This window comes from Gadus macrocephalus, chromosome 10 (genome assembly GCF_031168955.1).
Source record: "Gadus macrocephalus chromosome 10, ASM3116895v1".
NCBI classification, from domain to species: domain Eukaryota; kingdom Metazoa; phylum Chordata; class Actinopteri; order Gadiformes; family Gadidae; genus Gadus; species Gadus macrocephalus.
Window position 1 is genome coordinate 11,238,971 of NC_082391.1, and position 26,369 is coordinate 11,265,339.

The 26,369-nt window shown below is 52.1% G+C and overlaps 1 protein-coding gene across 1 annotated transcript; it reads left to right on the forward strand.

Annotated features, from left to right (window-relative positions):
• Positions 1 to 1,794: 1,794 nt before the first annotated feature.
• Positions 1,795 to 26,164, forward strand: LOC132466340 (ATPase family gene 2 protein homolog A-like). The gene is made up of 3 exons (XM_060063523.1): positions 1,795 to 2,288; positions 16,504 to 16,668; positions 25,895 to 26,164. The coding sequence occupies exons 1-3, from the start codon at positions 2,232 to 2,234 to the stop codon at positions 26,066 to 26,068; spliced, it is 396 nt and encodes a 131-aa protein (XP_059919506.1). The 5' UTR covers positions 1,795 to 2,231; the 3' UTR covers positions 26,069 to 26,164.
• Positions 26,165 to 26,369: the final 205 nt, after the last annotated feature.

The following is a 26,369-nucleotide window of genomic DNA, read 5'->3' on the forward strand; positions in this document are numbered from 1 at the left end:
CCCTGACAAAGGCACCGGGCGGAGCGCAAGGCCGCGGCGGGGTGTTAGCGTAGCATTAGCATAGCGGCAGCGGTATTGATGTGTGAACCTGGCATCCTCCCTCATAACAAAAGACCCTCTTTTCTGCCCGCCTCTCTCTCTCTCTCTCTCTCTCTCTCTCTCTCTCTCTCTCTCTCTGACTCTGACTCTGACTCTCTCTCTCTCTCTCTGACTCTGACTCTCTCTCTCTCTCTCTCTCTCTCTCTCTCTCTCTCTCTCTGACTCTCTCTCTCTCTGACTCTCTCTCTCTCTCTCTCTCTCTCTCTCTCTGAATCTCTCTCTCTCTCTCTCTCTCTGAATCTCTCTCTCTCTCTCTCTGAATCTCTCTCTCTCTGTTGTGATTGCTGAGCGGGGGGGCGTGGCTGCAGCCAGTTCACCTGGGGACCTCCTCCTCCTCTCACCTGAGGGCCCCCTCTCACCTCCTCTCACCTGGGCGAGGGGAAGCAGGTGAGGCCTTTGTGGCCCCTTCGCCTCCTGTCATTAGGGCACGGGGCCCTGTCCCTCTCAGGGCCCCCGTCCCTCTCTGGGCCCCCGTCTCTCTCGGGGCACGCCATCCCTCTAGGTGCCCCTGTCCCTCTAGGGGCCGCCGTCCCTCTAGGGCCCCCTGTCTCTCTCAGGCCCCCCGTCCCTCTAGGGGCCCCAGTCCCTCTAGGGGTCCCTGTCTCTCTTAGGGCCCCCGTCCCTCTTGGGGCCCCTGTCCCTCTAGGGCCCCCTGTCTCTTTCAGGGCCCTCGTCCCCCTGGGGACCCTGTCCCTCTAGGGGCCCCTGTCCCTCTCAGGGCCCTCGTCCCCCTTCGGACCGCTGTCCCTCTAGGGGGCCGCCGTCCCTCTAGGGGCCCCCATCCTTCTCAGGGGCCCCATCCCTCTAGGGGCCCCAGTCCGTTTCAGGGCCCCGTGCCTCTCTGGGCCCCCGTCTCTCGGGGCACGCCGTCCCTCTAGGGGGGCCCCCGTCCCTCTATGGGCCCCCGTCCCTCTAGGGCCCCGCTGTCCCTCTCAGGCCCCCAGTCCCTCTAGGGGCCCCAGTCCCTCTAGGGGCCCCTGTCCCTCTAGGGCCCCCTGTCTCTTTCAGGGGCCTCGTCCCCCTGGGGACCGCTGTCCCTCTAGGGGGCCGCCGTCCCTCCCGGAGCCCGATACCGGGGTGTAGCTGGAATGTGTTTGAGGGAGCCGGGGATTTACCCTGGGAACACACAGCTGGGGGCCCCGGCCACACGCCAGGAGCCACCGGACGCACACGGAGAACACACAGGGGACCAGAGGAATACCCACTAGTACAGCACACAGCCTCGGGCTAGGGGAGGGGCTAGGGGTTGGGGTTAGGAGGTAGGAGGTAGGGTGAGGAGGTAGGGTAGGAGGTAGGGTTAGGGTGAGGAGGTAGGAGGTAGGGTTAGGAGGTAGGGGGAGGAGGTAGGAGGTAGGGAGAGGAGGTAGGAGGTAGGGTAGGAGTTAGGGTTAGGGTGAGGAGGTAGGAGGTAGGGTGAGGAGGTAGGGTAATGACAGGGCCCTATAATATTGCATAGACAGAGAGGGAGAGCGAAAGAGAGAGAGATTGTCTAGAGTGGGGGACAGAGAGAGAAAAAATGAAGATGTACAGGTCTGGTTGGTGTAGGGGTGGTGTAGGGGGTGTTGTTGGGGTGGTGCCGGGTGGTGTTGATTAGTGTTGGGTGGTGTTGTGTTGTGTTTCGGGTGGTGTTGGGTGGTATATGGGGTGGTGTTTTGGGTGGTGTTGGGTGGTGTTGGGTGGTGTTGGGTGGTGTTGGGTGGTGTTGGGTGGTGTATGGGATGGTGTTCAGTGGTGTATGGGGTTGTGTTGGGTGGTTGTATATGTGTTGAGCTGTGTTTCCCGGAAGCTGCTAAAGTTACAAGCTGCTGTTTTTAGAGGAGGACTGACATCCAATCCACTGACATTCCTCCGCCTTCCTGCAGTCCTGCTGGGGAAGTACCGCTCACATCCTCCCAGATACCCCTACAGACAGTACAGACACCACAGACACTACAGACACTACAGACACTGCAGACCCCACAGACACCACAGACACTACAGACACCACAGTCACACAGGTACTCGAACACCACGGACACTACCATGTTGTGTTGCAGTGTATCTGTGTCCTACCGTGTGGAACCATAGGGGGCGCTGGACCGAGTCTTAGGGCGTAGAGGTGGAATAATGAGTACATTATAAATACATAACACATGCTAATGACCTCTACCAGAAAGGGAAGTGCTTCTTCACTGGAGATGAGCTGCCAGGTCAGACCTACTGTGTGTGTGTGTGTGTGTGTGTGTGTGTGTGTGTGTGTGTGTGTGTGTGTGTGTGTGTGTGTGTGTGTGTGTGTGTGTGTGTGTGTGTGTGTGTAAGTGTGTAAGTGTGTGTTTGTGTCTCGAGGTTTATATCTGTAAACTTCTTATATGTTTCTACCTGTAGTTTAGTTCAACATGTGACAGAGAGCATGAGCAGCCTGGACCTCTGACATCTCCCCTGGTCTCTCTAGTCCTCCCCTGGTCTCTCTAGTCCTCCGCTGGTCTCTCTCGTCCTCCGCTGGTCTCTCTCGTCCTCCGCTGGTCTCTCTAGTCCTCCTCCGGTCTCTCTAGTCCTCCGCTGGTCTCTCTAGTCCTCCTCTGGTCTCTCTAGTCCTCCGCTGGTCTCTCTAGTCCTGCGCTGGTCTCTCTAGTCCTCCGCTGGTCTCTCTAGTCCTCCGCTGGTCTCTCTAGTCCTCCGCTGGTCTCTCTAGTCCTCCGCTGGTCTCTCTAATCCTCCCCTGGTCTCTCTCTCTTTATATTATTTCCCTCTCTTTCATTTTGTTACTCAGTCCTGAACACACACACACAGGCACGCACACACACAGGCATGCACACACAAACACACACACATACATACACACAGGCAAACACACAAATACACACACACACATACAAAGGCAAACACATGCAGACGAACACACACGCACACAGGGAGGGCTAGAGAGAGAGAGAGAGAGGGGGCGAGAGATGGAGAGAGAGGTGGGGAGAGACAGTGGGAGGGGGGGAGGCAGAAGGGGAGAGAGAGCGGGAGATGAAGAGAGCGAGAGGCACAGGGAGGTATTGAGAGAGGCAGCAGGGGGAGAGGGAGGAGGGGAAGATAAAGGGGGAGGGAGGGAGGGGTGTGAGAGGGAACATGTACCAGCAGCTCCTGGTCTGAATGGAACTTCCTGTCGTGTGAAAGACGAGCCGGCGGGGGGGAGAGGGGTGTGGCCCTCCCCCTCCTCCCCTTCCTCCCACCTACTCCCCCCTGCTGCTGAAACCCTGTTTGTCATTCTAGTGACTGAGGAGGGCGGGAGGGAAGGGGGGAGGAGAGGGATGGGAGCCGGGGGGAGGGGGGGGGGGAGGGATGAGATGAGGGAGAGGGAGGGAGGGAGGGAGGGAGGGGGGGGAGCACATCCCTGTCTGCCAGGTGTTCCCTTTGTGATCCTCACCTTGCAGCCAGGCATGGAGAGGGAGGGGGGAGAGGAGGGGGGGAGGGAGGGAGGGAACAACACATAAAGAGAGAAAGAATAGGGTTTGAGATTGAACACGCAGGGGAGAGAGAGAGGGCGGGCGAGAGACACAACAAAGCCAGCGAGCGAGGCTAAGGTGTTGGAAATGCCCCAGCTCAGCTGTTCTTTCATGGAGGTTAGCTGCTGGGGCGGGGAGGTGTTGACGTGCACGCCCGGCCTGCTCACGTGCACCAGCATCAGCGGCTTTGCAGCTTGGACCGTAGCGCTTTCTGGTTAGGGTTCTAAACGGGCTATCACACAGAGCAGGATTATCAGCCCCACGCTAACCTCTCTAGCATGCTACTAGCAACAACGCTGCTAACCTCTCTAGTATGCTACTAGCAACAACGCTGCTAACCTCTCTAGTATGCTACTAGCAACAGCGCTGCTAACTTCTCTAGTATGCTACTAGCAACAGCGCCGCTAACATCTCTAGCATGCTATTAGCAACAGCTCCGCTAACCGCTCTAGCATGCTACTAACGACAGCCCCGCTAACCTCTCTAGCCTGCTACTAGCAACAGCTCCGCTAATCACTTTAGCATGCTACTAGCAACACCGCCGCTAACCTCTCTAGCATACTACTAGCAACAACGCCGCTACCCACTTTAGCATGCTACTAGCAACAGCTCTGCTAACCTCTCTAGCATGCTACTAGCAACAGTGCCGTTAACCACCCTAGCATTCTTCTAGCAACAGCGCCACTAACCTCTCGAGCATACTACTAGCAACCGCTCCGCTAACCTCTCCAGTATGCTACCAGCAACAGCTCCGCTTACCTCTCTAGCATGCTACTAGCAACAGCTCCTCTATGTATCCTCTGTTTCCTGCCCAGGGACTACTGATTAAAATTAGCTTGTAGCTAACTCTGGCACTGCAAATGAGCTATGCATTGTCAAATAAACAAATAACTCAATATGTATTTGTCGGTCGTATTCATCGTGCGGTCGTATATAGAACCCGTACGTCACTGACCCGCTGCCTTCAGATAAGGAATTCAGATGAGGTCGTTTAGGTCAAAATTACCTTTGAATGCTGAGCAATCAGGCAGAGTGGGACACGCTGCGGAGGAAGTGGAGGCCGATAATGGGGCGCAAATTAGCCCGGGACCCCCGCCTGGGAAGGCTTTGCTCAAAGGGGCCTTATCTCACATCCAGAGAGACGCAGGGGGGCCAAACTACATGCAGCTGGACTCCGGTCTGAGGCCCCCTGTACTGGTCTGAGCCCCTTTGTACTGGTCTGAGGCCCCCTGTATTGGTCTGAGACCCTGTACTGGTTTGAGCCCCTTTGTACTGGTCTCAGGCCCCCTGTACTAGTCAGAGCCCCTTTGTACTGGTCTGAGGTCCCCTGTACTGGTCTGAGATCCTGTACTGGTCTGAGATCCTGTACTGGTCTGAGCCCCTGTACTGGTGTACCCCCCCCATAGGAACTGATCGGACCCCCACTGTACTGGTGCAGCTCCCTGTACTGGTCTGAGACCCCCCCCCCTCTGTACTGGTCTGAGGCCCCCTGTACCGGTCTGAGACCCTGTACTGGTCTGAGCCCCTTTTCAGTGGTGCAGCCCCCTGTACTGGTCTGAGACCCTGTACTGGTGCACCCCCACCCCCCCTCTGTACTGGTGCAGCCCCCTGCATTGGTCTGAGCCCCTTTGTAATGGTCTGAGCCCCCCCTTTGTACTGGTGCTCCCCTTCCCCTTCCAATGCTGTATCTTAGCTGGGCGGGGCTGCCGTTCTGCAGGTCACGGTGCAGGGATGCATGCAATGTATGCTGGGAAAGTAGGCGCTTTTATCGGGCAAATTGGTGTCCTATTATTGTTGTTGTGAACGTACAGGTACAGCGCTTTTATCGTGAAGGTACAGGTACAGAGCTTTTAATGTGAAGGTACATGTACAGAGCTTTTATTGTGAAGGTACAGAGCTTTTATTGTGAAGGTTATAGGTACAGAGCTTTTATTGTGACGGTAGAGAGCTTTTATTGTGAAGGTACAGGTACAGAGCTTTTATTGTGAAGGTACAGTTAAATAGCTTTTATTGAGAAGGTACAGGCACAGAGCTTTTATTTTGAAAGTGCTGGTACAGAGCTTTTATTGTGAAGGTACAGATACAGAGCTTTTATTGTGAAGGTACAGATACAGAGCCTTCACTGTGAAGGTCCAGGGGATGAGTTGCGCCGCAGGGTAAACAAAGCGCCGCGAGGTGACGGTAGGTGGAGCCGCGGCGGATTGTTGTCGGAGATCCAGGGCCTTTTAGCGGAGGGTTTGTTGGTTTAGAGCTTTAGCAGTTGACAGGATGCTACAGACCAGTTTCTCTATCTTTAGAAAGCCGGCCTGTGTGTTTTCTCTCCGCACGGCGTTCCTTGCCAAGCGGGACTCATCCAGATCCGGGCCGGTTGGGCGCCCAGGGGCGTGGTGGGCCTTGTGTTCTCAGGGCTGGCCCGTCTGGCATCGCCGTCGTGTTCCACCGCTCACAGCACACGGGACAGCGGCTCATTGTCTTCTCTCTGCGGTCGTGCACGTGAGCGTGCGGGCGTGAGCGCTGGGCACAGCGTTCCAGGCCTGCAACTCCAAAACACTTTGAAGAGCAGAACTGCTTTTAATGTTTCCAGTTTTCCCATGAATCATAAACATGTGGAGTCTCACGTGTGTGCATGTGGGGTGGGATTCATGAAAGGCGTAGCGAACTACACCAGTTGGTACAACGACCCTGTTCCTGACACATGTGGACCCCCTGTTCAAGCATTGTTTAGTTTCAAGGAGGAATATACAATGATCCTAAACCAGTTTGGAACCAGTTTGGCTTTATCAAACCCGTTAGCCCCAGGCGTCCGGACCAGAGCCTCAGCTCTGTGTTAACCTTTTCAGCGCCTGATCAGATGACCGCTGGCTTACAGTAAGACCACTCCCGGAATAGAGCGGGGGGGGGTGGGGGGTGTCCTGTTACTCTGAGCCAAGGTCAGAGCGGGGGAACGTAATATGCCCTTGCAGGACGGGGGTTGAGTGTCCGGACCACCGCCCTCATTACTCAGTCAGCTCCTCCCGGCCGCCGCCTCCATCTTGTTAAGATGCTCCGATTATAGGAGGCTGATTTCATCTCTGGTCCCCCGACGACTCGGCTTACAGCCCTGAAAACTCCTGGACCAGGTCCCCTCCCCCCCTCCCTGGACCAGGGCTCCCTACCTCCCCCCTCCCTGGACCAGGTCCCCTCCCCCCTCCCTACCTCTCCACTCCCTCACCCAGCGATGCTCTCCCTCCTCCCCTCCCTCCCTCCTCCCTCCTCCCCTCCTGGACCAGCCACAGTCTCCCTCCCTCCTCCCCTCCCTCCCTCCTATCTCCCTCCTCCCTGCCTCCCTCCTCCCTCCTCTCCTCCTGTAGCTGTCCCTGAGCAAGACACCCCACCCTCACTGCTGGTGAATGAATGGGTGAATGAAAAGGTGAATAAATGGGTGAAGGAATTGGTGCATGGATAGGAGGAGGAATAGGAGAATGAATAGGTGAAGGAATGGGTGCATGGATTTTAATGTGAAAAAATTGATGAATGGATTGGATTGTGATCGTGATCCAATGATTGTTTAGCCCCTTTGCATGGCCCTGGCCAGCAAAGCCCCACAGCATGAGTTTGGTGAGTAAACTGAGGCAGAGAGGCTCAGCAGAGTCCTGTTATGAATCCTTGATTCAGTATGAACACCGAGACACGAGGCGCCTCCGCCGGACGGGGACGCGGTCGGGGTGGATCCGTCTGTCGGATCCCCAGCGCCGCTTTTATTGCCTGCGTTCCCTCGGGTTGTAAACGAGGAAAGACTGGCTCGACTGACAGCTGTGCCCCACGGTTACCCAGAAGGCCTTGTGTGTGTGTTGACATACCTGGGGAAGTGTGTGTGTGTGTGTGTTTATTCATTTAACTCTTGAGGTGTGCGGCCCTACATGTAGCGGCAGAGGTTCGCTTTAAGTTTCAGTCTCTTGGATCTGACGGATAGAGAGGGGGGAGAGGGGGGAGAGAGAGAGAGAGGGGGGGAGAGAGGGAGAGAGGGAGAGAGGGAGAGAGAGAGAGAGAGAGAGAGGGGGGGGGGAGAGAGAGAGAGGGAGAGACCGGGAGAGAGAGAGAGAGAGGAAGAGAAAGAGGAAGAGAGAGCGAGAGAGAGCAGATGTTTGGCTGGCACTGGGAACTGAATGAAAATATAGAATCGCCACCCAGCCACCAGACCACAGACATGTCCTTCCTCAACCCAAAACCTCCTCTCCTAACTCCCTTCCCCTTCCCTCCCCCTCTCCTCCCCTCTCTTCCCCTCCCATCCCCTCCCTCCCGTCCTCTATTCTCTCTGTTTCAACACATCCCTCTCTCAAGCTCCTTCCTGTTCCCGCCCATTGGATTTTAATACCTGCCTGTCATGTCTCCCCCCCGTCCCACCCCCTCCCCCCCCCTCCCTCCCCTTCCTCCCCCTTCCTATGCAGTAGGTCCTGCTGTGTGTCTAGTAATTACCAGCGCACCGAGGAAACCCTTTCATTTCCACGCATGGCCAATTATCTCCCAGTGGAGCCCAGTAAAGTGGCTTCCCTCCACAGGAAGGGGTGTGTCCCGGGCTCAGTGCGGTGTGTGTTTTGCCGTGCGTTGGGTCCGGAGGGTGACTCCCTCCTCTCGACCCGGGTTCAGCTCTGGAGAGGAATCACTGTTTACTTACTGTCCGGTCCTCTAGACCAGGAGTTCTCAAACTGTTTCTACGAGTGTACCCCGTCTAAGGTACTTTTTCAGGCCAAAGTTTCAGCTGAGTAACCCCTTCGCCGGCACACCAATCTTTCATAAATAGTGTCTGTGCGTTATTTTTGGCAGTGTAAACATGAACATTAAAAGGCTGCAAATACTCAAAATTGAGTGAGAAACATGGGCCTGTGCTTCATGCAACTCTTGGCTAATTTCTCTCCACGAAACAAGCCCAACGCCTGGGAGGGTCAGAGCATGGAGAGGTGGATCCCATTCAAATACATTCTTCCTGAAACTGACCATATTTTGGTGCTTCTGGATATGCTTTCCTTTTCACTGATTCTACTTTCTCCCGGTTTTCAGATTTACATTTCAAACCCTTGTCCAGTCTCTCGATTTTCTACTCTCTAGCTTTTAGAAATGAAACTTGCGAAGGTTGAAACTTGCTTAGTGTGACATTTTCCGAGTACCCCCTGCAGTACTCCAAAGTACCCCTAGGGGTACGCCATCCTCCATTTGAGAACCACTGCCCTAGCACATCCAGTGAGTCCAGAGGGACACACTGGATGGGGAGGTAGGTTGAGGCCCTGAGGAGAAGGAAGGGGTTAGGGCAGGGTGCTCGGGTTAGGAGGAGGAGCACGACTCTGAGGATGAGGAGGAGCAACCCGGCCGTTGTTATCGTACAACTCACCGCTTTAACAGCCTCGCGTAAAGGTACGTCGTTTGACACATTCAACAGTCGTGTTATTTGTCAGTTCTCAGTCTTCTCCTCTGTTGTTTTCAGATCAGTTGCATGACTTTTCGCTAACACTCTGATATACCACATGACATGACAGACTGCTGAGTAGTCCAATATACGATTACCTTTAAGAATTATTATAGAAATAATATGAGAACGTGTCATCAGGGGACATGAATCATTCAATTATAATTGAAAACGTGAACATATATTTAAACGTATTTAAAATATATTAGATATATTGGCACGGTTTTCCTTCTTTTACATTGGTTTATGATAGGACTCCGAGAAATAATCCCAGGGCCCTGATTGGCCCGAGGGCCGCCATTTGAACACCCCTCGGTAAGGGCATCTTGCCAGGGACACGTTTGGGCTTCGAACCCAAGACTCGTATGTCGGGGGTCGTTCCGGGGTCCAGTCCTCCTCTGGCTCCTATCAGGGGCCGGTAATTGATGAGCGGGGACGGCCCGCGGGGGCCACAGCCTTCCCCAGGGCCCTTCCTCTGATTGTAGGCTGGTTCCTGGTGGTTTAGGGGCCGGGACGGTGCTGAAACAGTCCCCTCCAGCCAGGCTTGATGGAGAGCCCTGCCCCCCCACTCACCTCCAGGGGCCCCCATAAAGGAGTCAGGGCCCTAGTAAATAAGAGCTTTATAACGGCCTGGTTTGATCCTGACACCCACTGGAGGAACCAGGCCGCCGGCAAGGGGGGGGGGGGCTGGTTCTGGGGCTTAGTAAGATCAACAGCTCACCATGGGGAGGGGGGGGGGGGGGGTTTGGGCACAGGAAGCTGAGGGGGACAGAGCCAGGTCGGGCTGGGAGCCGGAGATTGGAACAGACCCTGCCTAGGGGGCTATCGCTCCTACTAGCGGGGTCTGAGGTGGACAAGAGGGGGGGGGGGGGGGGGGGGGGGGGGATGGTGGGTCTCTGAGGGGCTTGCTCAGGTGACCAGCCGCACAGCATGCTCCACTCTGCCACTAGCTTCACTGACTAGGCTAACTAGCCACAAGCTAATCGCTAGCTCTGATGAATAGGACGCAGCTATGTAGGACGAAACTAGCAAAGGGCAAGCTGATCCGTTGGTTCTGGGGGGTTCAGGAGATTGTTATGGTGGCGGTTCTAGATGGCGGTTCTAGGATGTGGTTCTAGGACTTGGTTCCGGGTGGTTCTAGGAGGCAGCTCTGGGTGGTGGTTCTAGGCGGTGGTTCTGGGTTGCGGGCGGTGCGGGACAGGCCTGTTGATCTGGTTTCCTTTGAGGGGGCTCCGGTGTCGTCTGCCCCCCAGCTCCGGGCAGCCCTCCCCTCCTCTCCTGTTTCCTCTCCTTTGTGTCGTTCCTCCTCTCCAACACTTCTCCTTCCTCCTGCTCTCATTCTCTCCTCAGCCCCTCCTCCATTCCTGCTTTCCCTGTCTGTCTCTCCCTCTCTCTGTCGCTCCCTCTCTCTGTCTCTCCCTGTTTCTGTCTCTCTCTCTCTCTGTCTCTCCCTCTCTCTCTCGCTCCCTCTCTGTCTCTGTCTGTCTCTCTGTCTCTCTCTGTCTTTATCTCCCTCTCTCTGTCTGTCTCTCTGTCTGTCTGTCTCTCTCTCAATCTGTCTCTCTCTGTCTCTCTTAATTTATCTCTCTCTCTCTGTCTCTCTCTATCTCTGTATGTCCCTCAGTTGATTTCTCTCCCTATCTCTTCCCCCCCTCTCCCTCTGTCTCTCCCTCTCTCTCCCGCTTCCTCCCTCTCTATCCCTCCCTCTCTCCCCCTCCCTCTCTGTTTCTGCCTCCCCCTTCTCGCTGTCCTTTATCAGAGTGATCTGTAGGACAGTAGAGTAACGTCTGTGTGTTCTGTCCCTACTGAACGATAACACTGTGATGCGCCTTTAAGGCGTGTGCACACATGCATATGGGCAGCGTGTATGTGTTTGCGTTGTGTGTGCGCGCGGTGTGTGTGTGTGTGTGTGTGTGTGTTTGTAGTGTGCGTGTGTGTGTGCGTGTGGCGGATCTCCTTCCCACTAGGATCTAGAGAGGTCACCTTGTCACTCTGAAACCTGAAACACTGTGGTAGTCTCTCACTCTTCCTGTCTCTCTATGCCTCTCTCTCTCACTCTCTCTTTCTCTGTCCCTCTTTTGCTCTCTTTTTCTCTCTCTCTCATTCTTCATGGGACTGTTGAGTTGGGCATGGTGTGGTGGAGGTGAAGGCGGAAGGGGGGGGTGGGGTTAAGTTCTGGTCATGACGCCCGGCCTCTAAGTGTGTGTGTGGACACAGGAAGCAGACCTCCTTATAAACACACAGCTGCTGCTCAGAGCCCCGCCCTCAGCCCCGCCCCCTGCCCCGACCCCCAGCCCCGCCTCCACGTGGCTCTCCGCTCACTTCCTGTGTATCCTGCACCACCTCCACACCTGTCGCTCCGACCACAACACTCACCCATTCATAGTGGCACACACACGCGTAAACAGACACACTCACACACACACACATAAACACACACATACACACACCGCGCTGACCCTTCACCTCTTTATTGATCGTTACTGTCCTAAGACTAACAATATGTACAGAGAATACAGAGTTTGTGTATGTATATGTGTAGATGCATATGTATTCATGTATGAATGTGAAGAAATATAAAAGAGATCCATATGACAGGACAGTTACGTCAGCCGCCATTTTGTATCCTCCTCATGAAGGAGTTGTTTTGACAGACTCCGGACTTTATTGGGGGCCCCAGGCAGCTGTGGTGTTCCTCCCTCACCCTCTCACCCTCTCACCCCTCCTCACTGGAACCCAGCTGCTGTTCCTCAATAACCCCCCCTACACACACACACACACATTGTTACACACACTTACACACTGTTTTATACATACACGCTCACACTCTCTCACACACACACACACACACCCACTGTTACACAAACATACACTGTTACACACACACACACACACACACACACACACACACACACACACACACACACACACCTTCTCACCTGGCTTCCATATGATCAAAACTTCTCTCTGTCTTTCTCTCTTTGTCTCTCACCTCGTCTCACTCCTTCTTACCCGCTCGCTCCCTCTTTCAACTAACACTTCTCACACTCCAGTCTCACACACACACAAACACACACACACACACACACACACACACACACACACACACACACACACACACACACACACACACACACACACACACACTCCCATTCCACGCAGCGTACATGTAAACACGTCACACTTGGATGTAATCTAACGACATTAGGAAGCTAGATATTCCTTTCAGAGGAGTCTTGTTCTGAAGACCGGACATTGAAGAATACTTCACACTATCAGATGGCTGATGTTGATATGCAACAGGTTTTATTCCTCATATAAAATATATCATGTGGTTCTCAAAAGGGGGAATGTTGAACATCAAACAGTAGATATAATCGTTTGTGTTTGTGTTCCTGAAATCTGTTAAACGTCTCCGAAACGAATCAATCACATGTTCCGAGGCTATAATGTATAACTAAATACAGTCAGTGTGTGTGCTGTTGTGTCATCGACCCAAGACAAGCACATCACCAGCCAAAGACACACCTGAATGCAGATAGCCCGTCGTACTGGATGCTAATGCTAATCCCAGCTGGAGTGTAGCCACGCCTGCACATGTGGATGGATCATCAGGTTCACTTTAGCATAATGAGGTAGCGGAAGCCAGGGCTAACAAAGGGTTAAGATTAGGAGAGAGAGAGAGAGAGAGAGAGAGAGAGAGAGAGAGAGAGAGAGAGAGAGAGAGAGAGAGAGAGAGAGAGAGAGAGAGAGAGAGAGAGAGAGAGAGAGAGAGAGAGAGAGAGAGAGAGAGAGAGAGAGAGAGAGAGAGAGAGAGAGAGAGAGAGAGAGAGAGAGAGAGAGAGAGAGAGAGAGAGAGAGAGAGAATTATGCTAGCCCTCTCTCTCTTATGGTTTGTGCCACTACTAACGGAATCTGGAGCTAGCGTGTGATTGTTAGCGCCGATGCTAGCTGTATGTAAGTGATGTTGGTGCTGGTTAGTGTTGTTGCTATCGAACCAGTGCTGGTTAGCTTGCTGCTATACCGGTAGCAAGACCTTACCAGGGCTGGTTAGCGTGGTATCATGGTGTGCTACCACAGAGAGGCTGCCAGTCTGAGGTTCCCTGCAGGGTTTGTTGTGAGTGTGAAACACCTGGAGGCAAGCTGGATTGTGGAAGGACTGGTTACAGAACCACACACTGCCTGTCTCACTACCTGGCTGTCAGACGTACTGCCTGTCTACTACCTGGCTTACCGCCTGTCTGTCTGTCTTAATATCTGTCTTACAACCTGGATGCCTGTCTCACTGGCGGTCCGGCCGTCAGCCTTTCTGTCTTACTACCTGTCTTACTACCTGCCTGTCTGTCCTCCAATGAGAATGAATGCTAATGAAGAAATCTCAGAGAGGTCAAAGGTCATGACATAGAGCCAGGGTCTCAGAGTGAGGCGGTTAGCTGAGTCTGATAGTAAACATTCAGAGGACTAGAATGCGGGTGAGGCAGCTACGCTCACATAGTGAATTCCCAGAATTCCTGGCAGTGGGGGGGGAGCGACAGGAAGTCATCCGTCACAACGAGGTCATCACATCGCGAGGAGGAGGAGGAGGAGGGGGAAATGCCTCTTTCTCTCTATGAGCCTTCTTTTATCATTTTCTCCTCTCTATCTCTCCTCTCTCTCCTTCTCTCCGCGCTCTATCTCTCTTCCTCTTATCTCTATCTCTCTACTCCTCTATCTCTCTCCTCTCCTCTATCTCTGTCCTCCTCTCCTCTATTCCTCTTCCTCTCTTCTATCTATCCTACTCTCCTCCTCTACTCTTTCTCTCTCCTCTCCTCTCTTTCTCTCTCCTCTACTATCTGTCTCTCTCCTCTGTCCTCCTCTCTTTTCTATCCCTCTCCTCCTCCTCTCTCTCTCCTCTCCATCCAGTATGTGGAAGGTCAACAGTCCATCTTCTCCTGTGAAACGGACACTGTGGAGGAAGAGTTAAAGGTTGATTCTATCGATGGTCGTTACCCTTTATCTTTCATTATAAACGTGGCTGTGTTGGCGTAGGCGTGTGTGCATGTGTCGAGTGGGTGTGTGCGTGCCTGCATTTTGCACGTGTCTCTGAACTACTGTAAACACACAAACAGTACGAGGTGTACCAGACACACTGCGTCACAAACACCGACACAGCTGCACCCACACCTGAGAGGAAGGATGATTGTGTTTGGGATTGTGTGTGTGTGTGTGTGTGTGTGTGTGTGTGTGTGTGTGTGTGTGTGTGTGTGTGTGTGTGTGTGTGTGTGTGTGTGTGTGTGTGTGTGTGTGTGTGTGTGTGTGTGTGTGTGTGTGTGTGTGTACAGAAACAAACTGCAAACTAAAACGAGTTGCAAAACACATCCTGTTGTTGCTGGCGGTGGGTTCGCCAGAGGTTAGCTTGTTGACGCTACCTGGGCAGCGCCACCAGACCAGGGTGACAGGAAGTGATGCGGGCGCTGACGCTGATGTCACATCCACACAAAGCACCGGAACATTCTAAATCATCCTGGGAGCTGTGAAACGTTTTTAACCATTTCCCCTTCGTGGGTCTGTTGAGGCTAATGTTGTTATTGTCACGGCGATGTGCGTGTTTTGTGTCTTTGAATCCAGGATGCTGTACTATTCTTACAAGCTAAACATATCGGGCCAAACTTCAGTTCAGTCTTGTACTTACCTAGCGTGATGTAGCACACTTGTATCTGTTCTGCCAAGAACTATGTATGTTTAATGTTGTATGTTGTCCGTCCTGGAATTTAATGCACACACTTATTGTGTGTTGTACGTGTCGTGCTGGCACTTAAAAATAGTACTTAGCATTGTGTAGCATCTTGTCCTATCTTTGTTGTCTATGGGAACTAGGTTAACCTAATGATTGTTAGTGCTTGGCAAAGAGATATAATGTTGTTCCTTTCTTCCGACATATGTACTTTTTGTAAGTCACTTTATTTATTTATTTTTTTGTAAGACTGTTTGTTTAGGCAGCTCACACTCAGCTCTAATGTACACACATACCCCACCAGACATGCCACCAGTGGTAACTACACAATTCCAACAATAAAAACAAACTCAAAACAACGTACAGTATTATGCAGGGCTATGGTAGAATGGAACTCCCTTCCAGATCAAATCTCAAAAACCCAGAACAAAGCTGGATTCAAAAAACAAGTGAAGCAACACCTCATGGCTGTTAGCACTGGATACTAGTATGTATTACTAATTTTTATTTATCTACTCACTTATCCTTTTTTTTTTTTTCTATTTTGTCATCTGTTGTTTTTTTGTGTTGATGGTTAGGTTATTTATTTTTTTTCCTTTCTTTCATCTGGTGTTTGCATGTTGATTTTTTTTCTTTGTTATATGTCTTTTCCTTTTGCTTTATCTGTTGTTTGTATGTTGATTTTTTTCTTTGTTATATGCTTTTCCTTTTTTATCTGTTGTTTGGTACGTTGTTTTTCTTGTGTGGACCCCAGGAAGAGTAGCTGGTGTCTTTGGCATCAGCTAATGGGGATCAGAATAAACGAAACAAAACAAAACTTTGGATAAAAGCATTGCCAAATGCCCTAAATGTAACTAGCTTGCTAACCAATTTAACAGTTGAGACTCACTTGATAGTATTTTTAGCTAGCTAATTTAACTTGGACTAAGCTAATGCTAGCTGACATATCAAACTCTTGCTGGCTAGCCAACATAACAGATTCTTCCACTTGCTAGCTAGCTAATTATGAGCCACTCCACTCAACCTAAACCGTGTCCAGCCCGCTAATGGAGGCTAGCTCTGAGTGTCCGTCCGTCCGCCTGTCTGCTCAAGAGAGGCGCCTGCCACCTAATGCCGTCTGACAGCCGAGACGCAGGCAGCTCTCGGTACTCTAGGGCTGTTTGGGGGTCACAGAGACGTGGTCTCCAGTGTATGTGGAGGGTTTTATCAGATAATGTCCACATTGTGTCGCAGGCTAAGGGGTTTGTCCGCGGCAGTGACAGGGCGGATTGGTTTTAACACTAGTGGAGAGGTACTTGGCAGGTCACCTGCAGCAGCCACATCTTGGGTTACCTGACCTGAGACCTGAAAGCTTTTAATCAGACGAGGAACTCCTGGAAAACAAAGTGGCTGGTGGTTGGTTTCCTGGTTCATAACTTCAAAACAGACCGTAAGGTGTTGTTTATTCACACATGTTGTTTTTCATGGACAAGATATCGAGATTCTTTGATTGCTCCTCAAGTGTGTCAAGTCAACTCTGATTTATTTATTTATTCACCTAATCTGCACACCTAATACCTAATAAACCTAATATAGTATGTTGTTTAAGAAGTACTCCAATTTGAAGATTGTAGTATTCTCTGCTGTGACACCCTTCCCATCTGGGATTAATAAAGTACATTTGAGTGTCTTTATTTATGTACTGTACAAACTATCTCTGACGTGTTTTCCTTAGTTAACCTCTTCTCTCAGGTCCATCAGAGGCCCTGTGGTGGTCCTAACCCTCTCCTCTCTGTTCCCAGGCGCTGATGAGACCGGGCCGTTTGGACCGCATCGTGTACGTCCCGCTCCCAGACGCCCAGACCCGCCGTGACATCTTCAACATCCAGTTCAGGAACACGCCGGTGTCCCCCGACGTCAGCCTGGACCTCCTGGTGGGCCGGACAGAGAAGTACTCCGGAGCCGAGGTGGGTCCATCCATATACACAACCATGATACAAAGAACCATGATACACAGAACCGCACACACTGTGACCGTGATACACAGAACCGTGATACACAGAACCACGATACACAGAACCATGATACAAAGAACCGCAAATGCTGTGACCACGATACACAGAACCATGATACACAGAACCATGATACAAAGAACCGCACATGCTGTGACCATGATACACAGAACCTCCTTGCACTGCAGGCACTTAAGTGCCTCAGAAAACTACAACAACTAATACTTATCCCAAACCCCAGAGTATCCACAGAGCTTCCTCTCTGCACTACTCTGACATGGTGTTGTCTCTATGCATTAAGTACTCCCCTGGTATTATCTCTGTTCCTCTAGGACTCTCTGGTACTGCAGTAATCCAAACTAGTATTCCCAGTGTTACTGCAGTAATATAAACTAGTATTCCGAGTGTTACTGCAGTAGTATAAACTAGTATTCCCAGTGTTACTGCCGTAATCTAAACTAGAATTCCCAGTGCTACTCCAGTAATCTAAAATAGTATTCCCAGTATTACTGCAGTAATCTAAACTAGTATTCCCAGTGTTACTGCAGTATTCTAAACTAGCATTCCCAGTGTTCTCAGCCCAGGAAAGAGGGCTGTTGTGAGCGCAGCCTGCCTGCAAATGAAGGCTCTGCCGCGGCTCAGAATGCGATTACTAGTCTGGACGTGTGACGTCTCCGCCCTGCTGTTGGTCAGTGGAGCTGCGAGGAGGGCACAGCGCTGACGGTCTGTCAGGGGGTCCGACGAGGGAACACAAAAACACCTCTTTGTCCGACGGAAGGGCCTCCCAGCCCTTCGGCCCAGTGGGTGATTCACACCGCCTCCACAATGTAGCCTCCGCCGCTAAGCTCCACAAATAAACAAACAGTCCTGTGGGGCCGCCGAGGAGGGCCGTGTCGTTGGAGTGTGTTGTCGGGTGGCATGTGGCTCTGGAGGGAGAGCGGGTTGGCTGGTAACCGGAGGGTTGCTAGTTCGATCCCCGGCTCCTCCTAGCTGAGCGTCGAGGTGTCCCTGAGCGAGGCGCCTCACCCTGACTGCTCCTGACGAGCTGGCTGTCAGCCTAGGTGGCTGACACCGCCAGTCGGCTTGTGAATCTGTTTATGAATGGGTGAATGTTTGCGTGAATTGGGTGAATGTTAGGCAATATTGTAAAGCGCTTTGAGAGGCCACTGGATAGGAAAGTGTGGTATAAATGCAGTCCGTTTTGAAGGCCTTCCTTCTACGTGGGTTTGAGGAGGCAGAGGATCCTCCGGTCACTCTGAGAGGACCCAGAGAGGAGGACGTCTGTCACTGGCTGATCTATCAGTGGCCCCGGCTCCTGTTTAGTCTGGCCCCTGGCTCCTCAGGGCCAGCGAGGACACGCTAATCCCTGAGGCTTCGCTCCGGTGACCTTTGGTGTGTCGCTCGTCGACACAACAAGCACACACACGGCGGCCTTCACTGGGTTCTGCCGCCCGCCCTTCGGATAGGGAGACGCCAAAACAAGGGCTGTTGTGTTCCGTCCCGCGGGGACGAGGGAAGTGGGGCCAGGGTCACCTCGGTCTCCTCCTCCACAGGTGTGTCTCCGAGCGGGGAGACACGCCGCGGCCCGGCTTGTGACGCTCTCCCCTGAAGTGTATTGGTACCTGTGCTTCACCTTGACCCATGGCTCACCTGTTGTTCACCTGTGATCGGGGCCCATGGTGTCCCAGGTGTTGTGATGGGAGGACGGTCGAGTGGCTGGGCTGTTCATGACTCATGGCATGCTCATGACTGCTGCTGGATCTGGACTTCTTATGCTAAGCTATGCGATGTTAAACAAAGCTATGCCATCTGGCGTCAGGTGATTGGAGGCTCCCAGATACAGCTCGCTAGCATGTGACTAGCTGGGGTCTGGACTGCCTTCGCCAGGCTAAGATTATATATGCTCGCTTGCATCAGGCTTTATATTGAAGACGCCCAGTACAGTACCGCAGCAAGCAGCTGATAGGGGGCTGGATGTGCTAAACTACGCTACACAACACCAGGCTATGCTACACCTGGCTAAGCTATGCTACACCAGGCTAAACTATGCTACACCAGGCAAAGCTACGCTACACAACACCAGGCTAACCTCTGCTTTGCTGCACCTGGCTAAGCTATGCTACACTAGGCTAAGCTACGCTATGCTCCACAACACCAGGCTAACCTACGCTATGCAACACCAGGATATGCTATGCTACGACAGGCTAAGCTACGCTGCACAACATCAGGCTAACCTCCGCTATGCTGCACCTGACTAATGGTGCGTTTTAATATCCATCCGTCTCGGAGGTCCGAGGACGTTGCCTAGCGACACGCACAAACACGCCCCTTTTCCTCGGACGGCGATCTCGCCATCTCGGTTGAACTCAGTGGTGACCGAGCGAAATTCCGAGACAGAATTCAAGATGGCTGCGCCCATGTGACTTGAAGTATGAACTGTTTTCATTGTGCTTGGACCACTTTGGTGGTTTAAATGGTAATATCAATCACTCGTATTACTGCAATACCTTACTGCGTCCGTATCTCTGCCTATGTACACAAATATATTGTATTTGTGTACAGCACTTTGGTCAACTACTGTTGTTTTAAATGTGCTATATAAATAAACTTGACTTGACTTGACGATGGCCATAGCCTACTTATATTGGATCGCCTGGTCCTCTGCCAATGCTACCGCGACAACAGCTTTCCGGGTGGCGTCCATGTTTTCCTCCAACGACCGAGCGAAATAATAAAACGCTTGAAGTGTGGGCGTGGCATCAGATCCGAGATCCGAGTCGGTTCGCAGAGAATACTCGAACGCACCATAAGCTATGCTACTCCAGGCTAGGCTACGCTACGCTACACAACACCAGGCTAACCTACGCAATGCTACACCAGTCTAAGCTACGCTACACATCATCAGGCTAACCTCCGCAATGCTGCACCTAGCTATATATACCACCACGTTCCAGCTGCCCTGCGGTGGTCAGAGGGCCTGGAGGGGGCGTTGCCGTGGTACCCGGGGAGGCTGGGCGGGGGGGTTTGTCTTGGCAGGGCCTGAGATGGAGGACGGACCGCCGGGGCCCGTACACTAACAACGCCAGCTACAGGGGCCCCACCACACCGGTACTGGGGCCCCTCGGAAACCGAAGCCCCTGGGGCTCTTATTAGGACGAGGGTCGCTCGGAGGATCCTGTTTCAATCTCTCTTCATAGGCTGTCTGTCCGTCTGCCTGTCTGTCTGTAGTGGGTGATTCCTGGGTCCCAGCTCTTTGACACTGACATTAATTACATTCCTGTGTGTGTGTGTGTGTGTGTGTGTGTGTGTGTGTGTGTGTGTGTGTGTGTGTGTGTGTGTGTGTGTGTGTGTGTGTGTGTGTGTGTGTGTGTGTGTGTAATTATTTTAACTGTCTGAAAGGCCACACACACACACACACACACACACACACACACACACACACACACACACACACACACACACACACACAGAAGGACTTCTACGAATTCACACACCCTTCCCCTAAACCCAGAGTGCTGCAGGCGCTCCTCAATTACCCCTCCTCCTCCTCCTCCCCCTTCTCCTCCTCCTCCTTCTCCTCCTCCTCCATCCTCCTTCCCCTCTCCTCGCTCCTCCTCCTCCTACTCCCTCGCCTGTCCTCCTTCATCCTCCTCCTCCTTCCCTTCTCCTCACTCCTCTTGTCGTCGTCCTCCTCCTTTCCTTGTACCACGAGCTATACTTGATACTGTTTGTCACAAAAAGGAGATGCGCCCTCTCTCTCTCTCTCTCTCTCTCTCTCTCTCTCTCTCTCTCTCTCTCTCTCTCTCTCTCTCTCTCTCTCTCTCTCTGATTGTGGTGGTTTAGGAGATGGTAGGATGTGTGGTGAGGCGGTGTATCCTAGTTTGTATCTAGTAGTGTGTAATCAACACCACCTTCAACACACACACGTAGAACACAAGAACTCGTCCTCTCGTCAGGAGCTCTGGGGGATTAGGAGCTGCTTTGGTCCGACTCCCTTCTCTAGTAGACGATCATTCTCCCAAAACCCCTCAATGTGATCAAGAAACAGAAAGATGTGAGGTGAAGACACATAAACTTCATTAAAAAGAATAAAAATAATGAACACTACACTAACTGCTAATGAATTAATAATTATTCAACAGATAGACAGATCAACATCTACTTCTACCCAGGTGTAGCACTCAACCTGTGCGGTCTGTGATGTCATCTTCAGGGGACAGGACGTGGTTAGGGGGCGGGGGGGAAGGGGGGGGAACAAAACCAAACCAAAGAGGCGTGAGAGCCGCCCCCCCCAAACAGCAGCCACGCTCCAACTCTCACTTTGTCCTCGGACCAGATAAGCTCCGTCCCGCTGCTAGAGCCCAGCATCTCTGGGCTGGGAGGAGGAGATGGTCACGCCTGATTTGGCGGGAGACACAGAGACACCTGCGGCATTCACCGCACAGCAGGGCGGCTGCGGCGCCATGACGGCTTTGGCTCTGAAGGCCACAGGCTCGGATGGCCTCCAGAGCCATGCGGCCGCCATGACGGCTCTGGCGGCGAGGTGGGCCTGGTGGGTTTGCAGGTGTGGAGCCGCTCCGATGGTTCCACCATCACTGAGGCCATTGTTGGCGTCCTGGTCGCTGTCTGATGAACGCAGGCGGGGGGGGGGGGGGGGGCAGTCCGGACACGCAGGGAGCAGCGGAGCCGAGCGGCCTGCCTCATGCACACACACACACACTCACATAGACATATGTGACACACACCTACATACACTTACACACACACACATGCAAGCATACACACACACACATATACACACACTCACGCACACATACTCACACACATATACTCCGATACGCATACACGTGCATATACAACCACATACATACACATGAGTTTAAACACACACACACATGCAAGCATGCACGCACACACACACACACATATACACACACGCACACTTACGCATACTCACACACACATACTCACACACATACTCAGACGCACACACAAACACATACACGTACATATACACACACTTACATACACATGAGTTTAAACACACACACACAATATGTTAAGTTAATACGACTTTCTAAACAGATATTAAAAAAACAGGATTAGCGACACTTGCTCGCACGCACACACACACACGCGCGCAAGTGTGCACACACACACACACACATGAACACACACACGCACGCACGCGCACACACACACACACACACACACACACACACACACACACACACACACACACACACACACACACTCTCTCTCTCTCTCTCTCTCTCTCTCTCTCTCTCTCTCTCTCTCTCTCTCTCTCTCTCTCTCTCTCTCTCTCTCTCTCTCTCTCTCTCTCTCTCTCTCTCTCTCTCTCTCTCTCTCTCACACACACCAGATATCAGTGCGTTTACGTCCTCCCAGATAAGTGAAGTATTATGGGATAGCCTGGATGTGGGCTCCGCTGTTGTGAAAAAGCCACAGCACCCGATATGGGTTCCACATGTGTTACGTAACACCCCCCCCCCCCCACCGTGCCCAAGTTCCACCAAACCGTCCTCCCCCTCCCCCTCCCGCTCCTCTAAGCTAGCATGACAAACATCAAGCCCGCTGCGCGGCGGCGGCGGCGGCGGCTAGCTGTCAGACCTGTCTGCACCTGCCCCCCCGCTTCCTGGATAAATATAAACACGCTTAACTGACAGCGCAGGTTAAACAAAGGTCACAGGAGACGCACTCTGCTGCAGGCCCGGACCAGGACCAGAACCAGGACCAGGTACTGGGCCTGGTCCTGGTGGACCCACTAACTAGACCTGGTCCTGGTCCTGGTCCTGGGCCTGGTCCTGGTGGACCCACACCTCAGTACCTGGACCCACTAACTAGACCTGATCCTGGTCCTGGGCCTGGTCCTGGTGGACCCACACCTCAGTACCTGGACCCACTAACTAGACCTGGTCCTGGTCCTGATCCTGGGCCTGGTCCTGGTGGACCCACACCTGAGTACCTGGACCCACTAACTAGACCTGGTCCTGGACCTGGTCCTGGTAGACCCACTACCTGATCCTAGTCCTGGTGGACCCACACCTCAGTACCCGGTCCTGGTAGTGTTGATGGGTCCATGTTGTGGTCCACGTTGACGTGGCCGTCCTTGAGCAGGTAGTGGATCTCCTTCCTGCTGCTTAAGGATCTGTGTTCAGGTGCCGTCTGGGTCGTACTGGCGGGGAGACGCCTCACTTCCTGTTCTGAGCAGCGAGCCAGCAGAGCATCTGTCTGTCCCCTGAGAGGTGACCTGACCTTTGTGTTTACAATAACGACCGTGTGCGTGTGTGTGTGTGTGTGTGTGTGTGTGTGTGTGTGTGTGTGTGTGTGTGTGTCCCACCCTGACTCACATAAACACACACGCACAGTAAACACACACGTCAAAATTGCAGTTACACAATCTTAGACTGGCATCACACCCTGAAGACTTGCCACTAACCAAGATATTCAATCAAAAGCGCACAAACACACACACACACACACATACCACTCTACACAAACCCACACACACACACGCACACAACTCTACGCAAACACACACACCAGTGGAGCAGGTCTCGCGGCTGTTTGGTAAATATGCCATCTGAGGCCGGCAGAGAAAACACTGCTCTCATTCTCCTGATTAGGGAGCAGCACGCACACACACTGTTCACACTCTCTCACACACATGCACACTGTACACACTCACACACAGTCACACACACACTCTACACAATCTCACACAAACACACACTGTACACACTCACACACAGTCACACACACACTCTACACAATCTCTCACACACATACACACTCTACACACTCACACACAGTCACACACATACTGTACACACTCTCTCACACACATGCACACTGTGCACACTCACACACAGTCACACACACACACTGTACACACTCTCTCACACACATGCACACTGTGCACACTCACACACAGTCACACACACACACTCTACACACTCTCACACACACACTGTACAGAGTCACACACACACTCTACACACTCTCTCACACACATACACACTGTACACACAGTCACACAGACACTCTACACACTCTCACACACACACACACACACTGTACACACTCACACACACACTGTACACACTCACAAACAGTCCCACACACACTACACACTCTCTAACACACACACACTGTACACACTCACACACAGTCACACACACACTCTACACATTCTCACACACATACACACTGTACACACTCACACATAGTCACACACAAACTGTACACACTCTCTCACACACATACACGCTGTACACACTCATACATAGAATGAACACATACCTGATTAAAGAGTTGGTCTGATCCATACCCAAACATACCATCTACAGCAAGACCCCCCCCCCAACACACACACACACACACACTCTGTCCCCTATACCCCTCCCCATGCAGGTGTTCCACCACGGGGGTCTTCACTAAACATTGGGGGGGGGGGGGGGGAGTAGGGTTTGTTTTTTCTACAGTCCATGGAGATGATAGATGGAAGGAATTAGGTGGTCCGGGCGATGACATCATCACCGGGCCATCCCCATGGAAACGCCCCTTTTTCTCTCCATCCCGTCCCATCGATGGCACCGCATTGTGTTCCTCTCCTCTGACTCTGATTGGCTGAGCTGCAGGTCCCGGCTCACGTGATTGATGATCCTCAGACCGTGTATTGTAATGCTACGGGATTGGATAGTGTAGAGGTCACAGGGTTCAAGAGGTCCTGGATCAACTCCCCTGTCTCTGTACTGTCTAACCCCTACCTGTCTCTGTACTGTCCAACCCCTACCTGCTCCTTAGTGACCTGTCTCTACTGTCTAACCCCTACCTGCTCCTTAATGACCTGTCTCTGTACTGTCTAACCCCTACCTGCTCCTTAATGACCTGTCTCTGTACTATCTAACCTCTACCTGCTCCTTAACGACCTGTCTCTGTACTGCTAACCCCAACCTGCTCCTTAGTGACCTGTCTCTACTGTCTGACCCCTACCTGCTCCTTAATGACCTGTCTCTGTACTGTTTAACCCCTACCTGCTCCTTAACGACCTGTCTCTGTAATGTCTAACCCCAACCTGCTCCTTAACGACATCAAACTGAATTATTTGGGTAAGGTTGTGCCAAATCAATGCCATAAATAGTGTGTAATTAGTTTTGTCCATGTGTGTGTTGGGTGTGTGGCGGTGTTGTGAGTTCTTCGGGGCCGGTAGAGTGGTTGGTTGGTTCTAGAGCACATTGAGGAGCTCCGATGACCTCTGAGCCCCAGAGGTCGTGGGGGGGCTAGGGGACAGGGGGAGGGAGAAGGGGGGAGGAAGGGAGGGAGGGAGGGGATGTCTGTGGTTCTGGGTGATGCTGAGGTTGTGTTATTTGATAAAGAGCGCTATCAGCATGCTGAGCACACGTGTGTGCACGCACATATATGCACATGACCACACACACACACACACACACACACACACACACACACACACACACTGTCTCTCTCTCTCTCCTTCCCCCTCTCTCTCTCTCACCACAGTAACGACAGTAGCGTAAAGGAGACCATAATAAACGGGTATGGTTAAGATGGAGCAGCAGCAGGAGGAGGAGAGGGGGGGATGAGCAGGAGGAGGGGAAGGTGCTCTTTACTTGATCAGTACTTACATGTATTGACATGTTATTAACATGTTTTAACGTGTCATTCATTTGTTATGAACGTGTTATTAATCTGTTATTAACAGATCTCGGCGTGGTCTGCGAGGCCACTCTCCTGGCAGGACATCAGTACATGTATTATTAACTTGTTATAAACATGTGTTCCAGATCTCTGCGGTGGTGCAGGAGGCCGCCCTCCTGGCCCTGCAGCAGGGCATCAGTACTGACATGTTATTAACGTGTTATTAACATGTTGTATTAACATGTTATTAACATGTGTTCCAGATCTCGGCGGCGGGCCCTCCATCAGGACATCAGTACTAACATGTATTAACATGTTATTAACGCGTTATTAATGCCTTGTTAACGTGTTATTAACATGAAAAAACATGTTTCCCAAATCTCGGCGGTGGTCCAGGAGGCAGCCCTCCTGGTCCTCCAGCAGGACATCAGTACTAACATGTATTAACGTGTTATTAACGCATTATTAACGTGTTATTAACATGTATAACCATGTGTTCCAGATCTCGGCGGTGGTGCGGGAGGCCGCTCTCCTGGCCCTGCAGCAGGACATCACGGTGCAGCAGGTGACGGCGGACCACCTCCACGCCGCCCTGCAGGTGGTCCGGCCCCGGGTCCCCGACTCCCTCCTGCAGACCTACCGCCGGTACCAGCAGCAGAGCCCCGCCCCCTTCTGAGGCCCGCCTCCCATTTGCCCGGCCCAACCACCTGACCTCAGTGTGTGAATATGTGAATATGTTTCAGCAGCAATAAAAATACATTATAAAAAATGACATGGGATTGAAATGATGTCTTTCATTTATCTTACAAATTTATGTTAATATATTCTTATATTGTTTAGTAGTATACATATATGATTATTTACGAATAACATATATTATTATTGGTAGGCCTATTATTACGGTTGTACTCTTTGTGCCATTAGTAGTACATTTCAATTCATATTAAGGGCATTCAGCAGACGCTTTTATCCAAAGC

Excerpts from the sequence above, each read along its gene's own strand:
- LOC132466340 (XM_060063523.1), top strand. The coding sequence starts at position 2,232 with ATGCTAATGACCTCTACCAGAAAGGGAAGTGCTTCTTCACTGGAGATG. Across the intron at positions 2,289-16,503 it reads CACTGGAGATGAGCTGCCAG|GCGCTGATGAGACCGGGCCG; the intron begins GTCAGACCTACT and ends CTCTGTTCCCAG. Across the intron at positions 16,669-25,894 it reads AGAAGTACTCCGGAGCCGAG|ATCTCGGCGGTGGTGCGGGA; the intron begins GTGGGTCCATCC and ends CATGTGTTCCAG.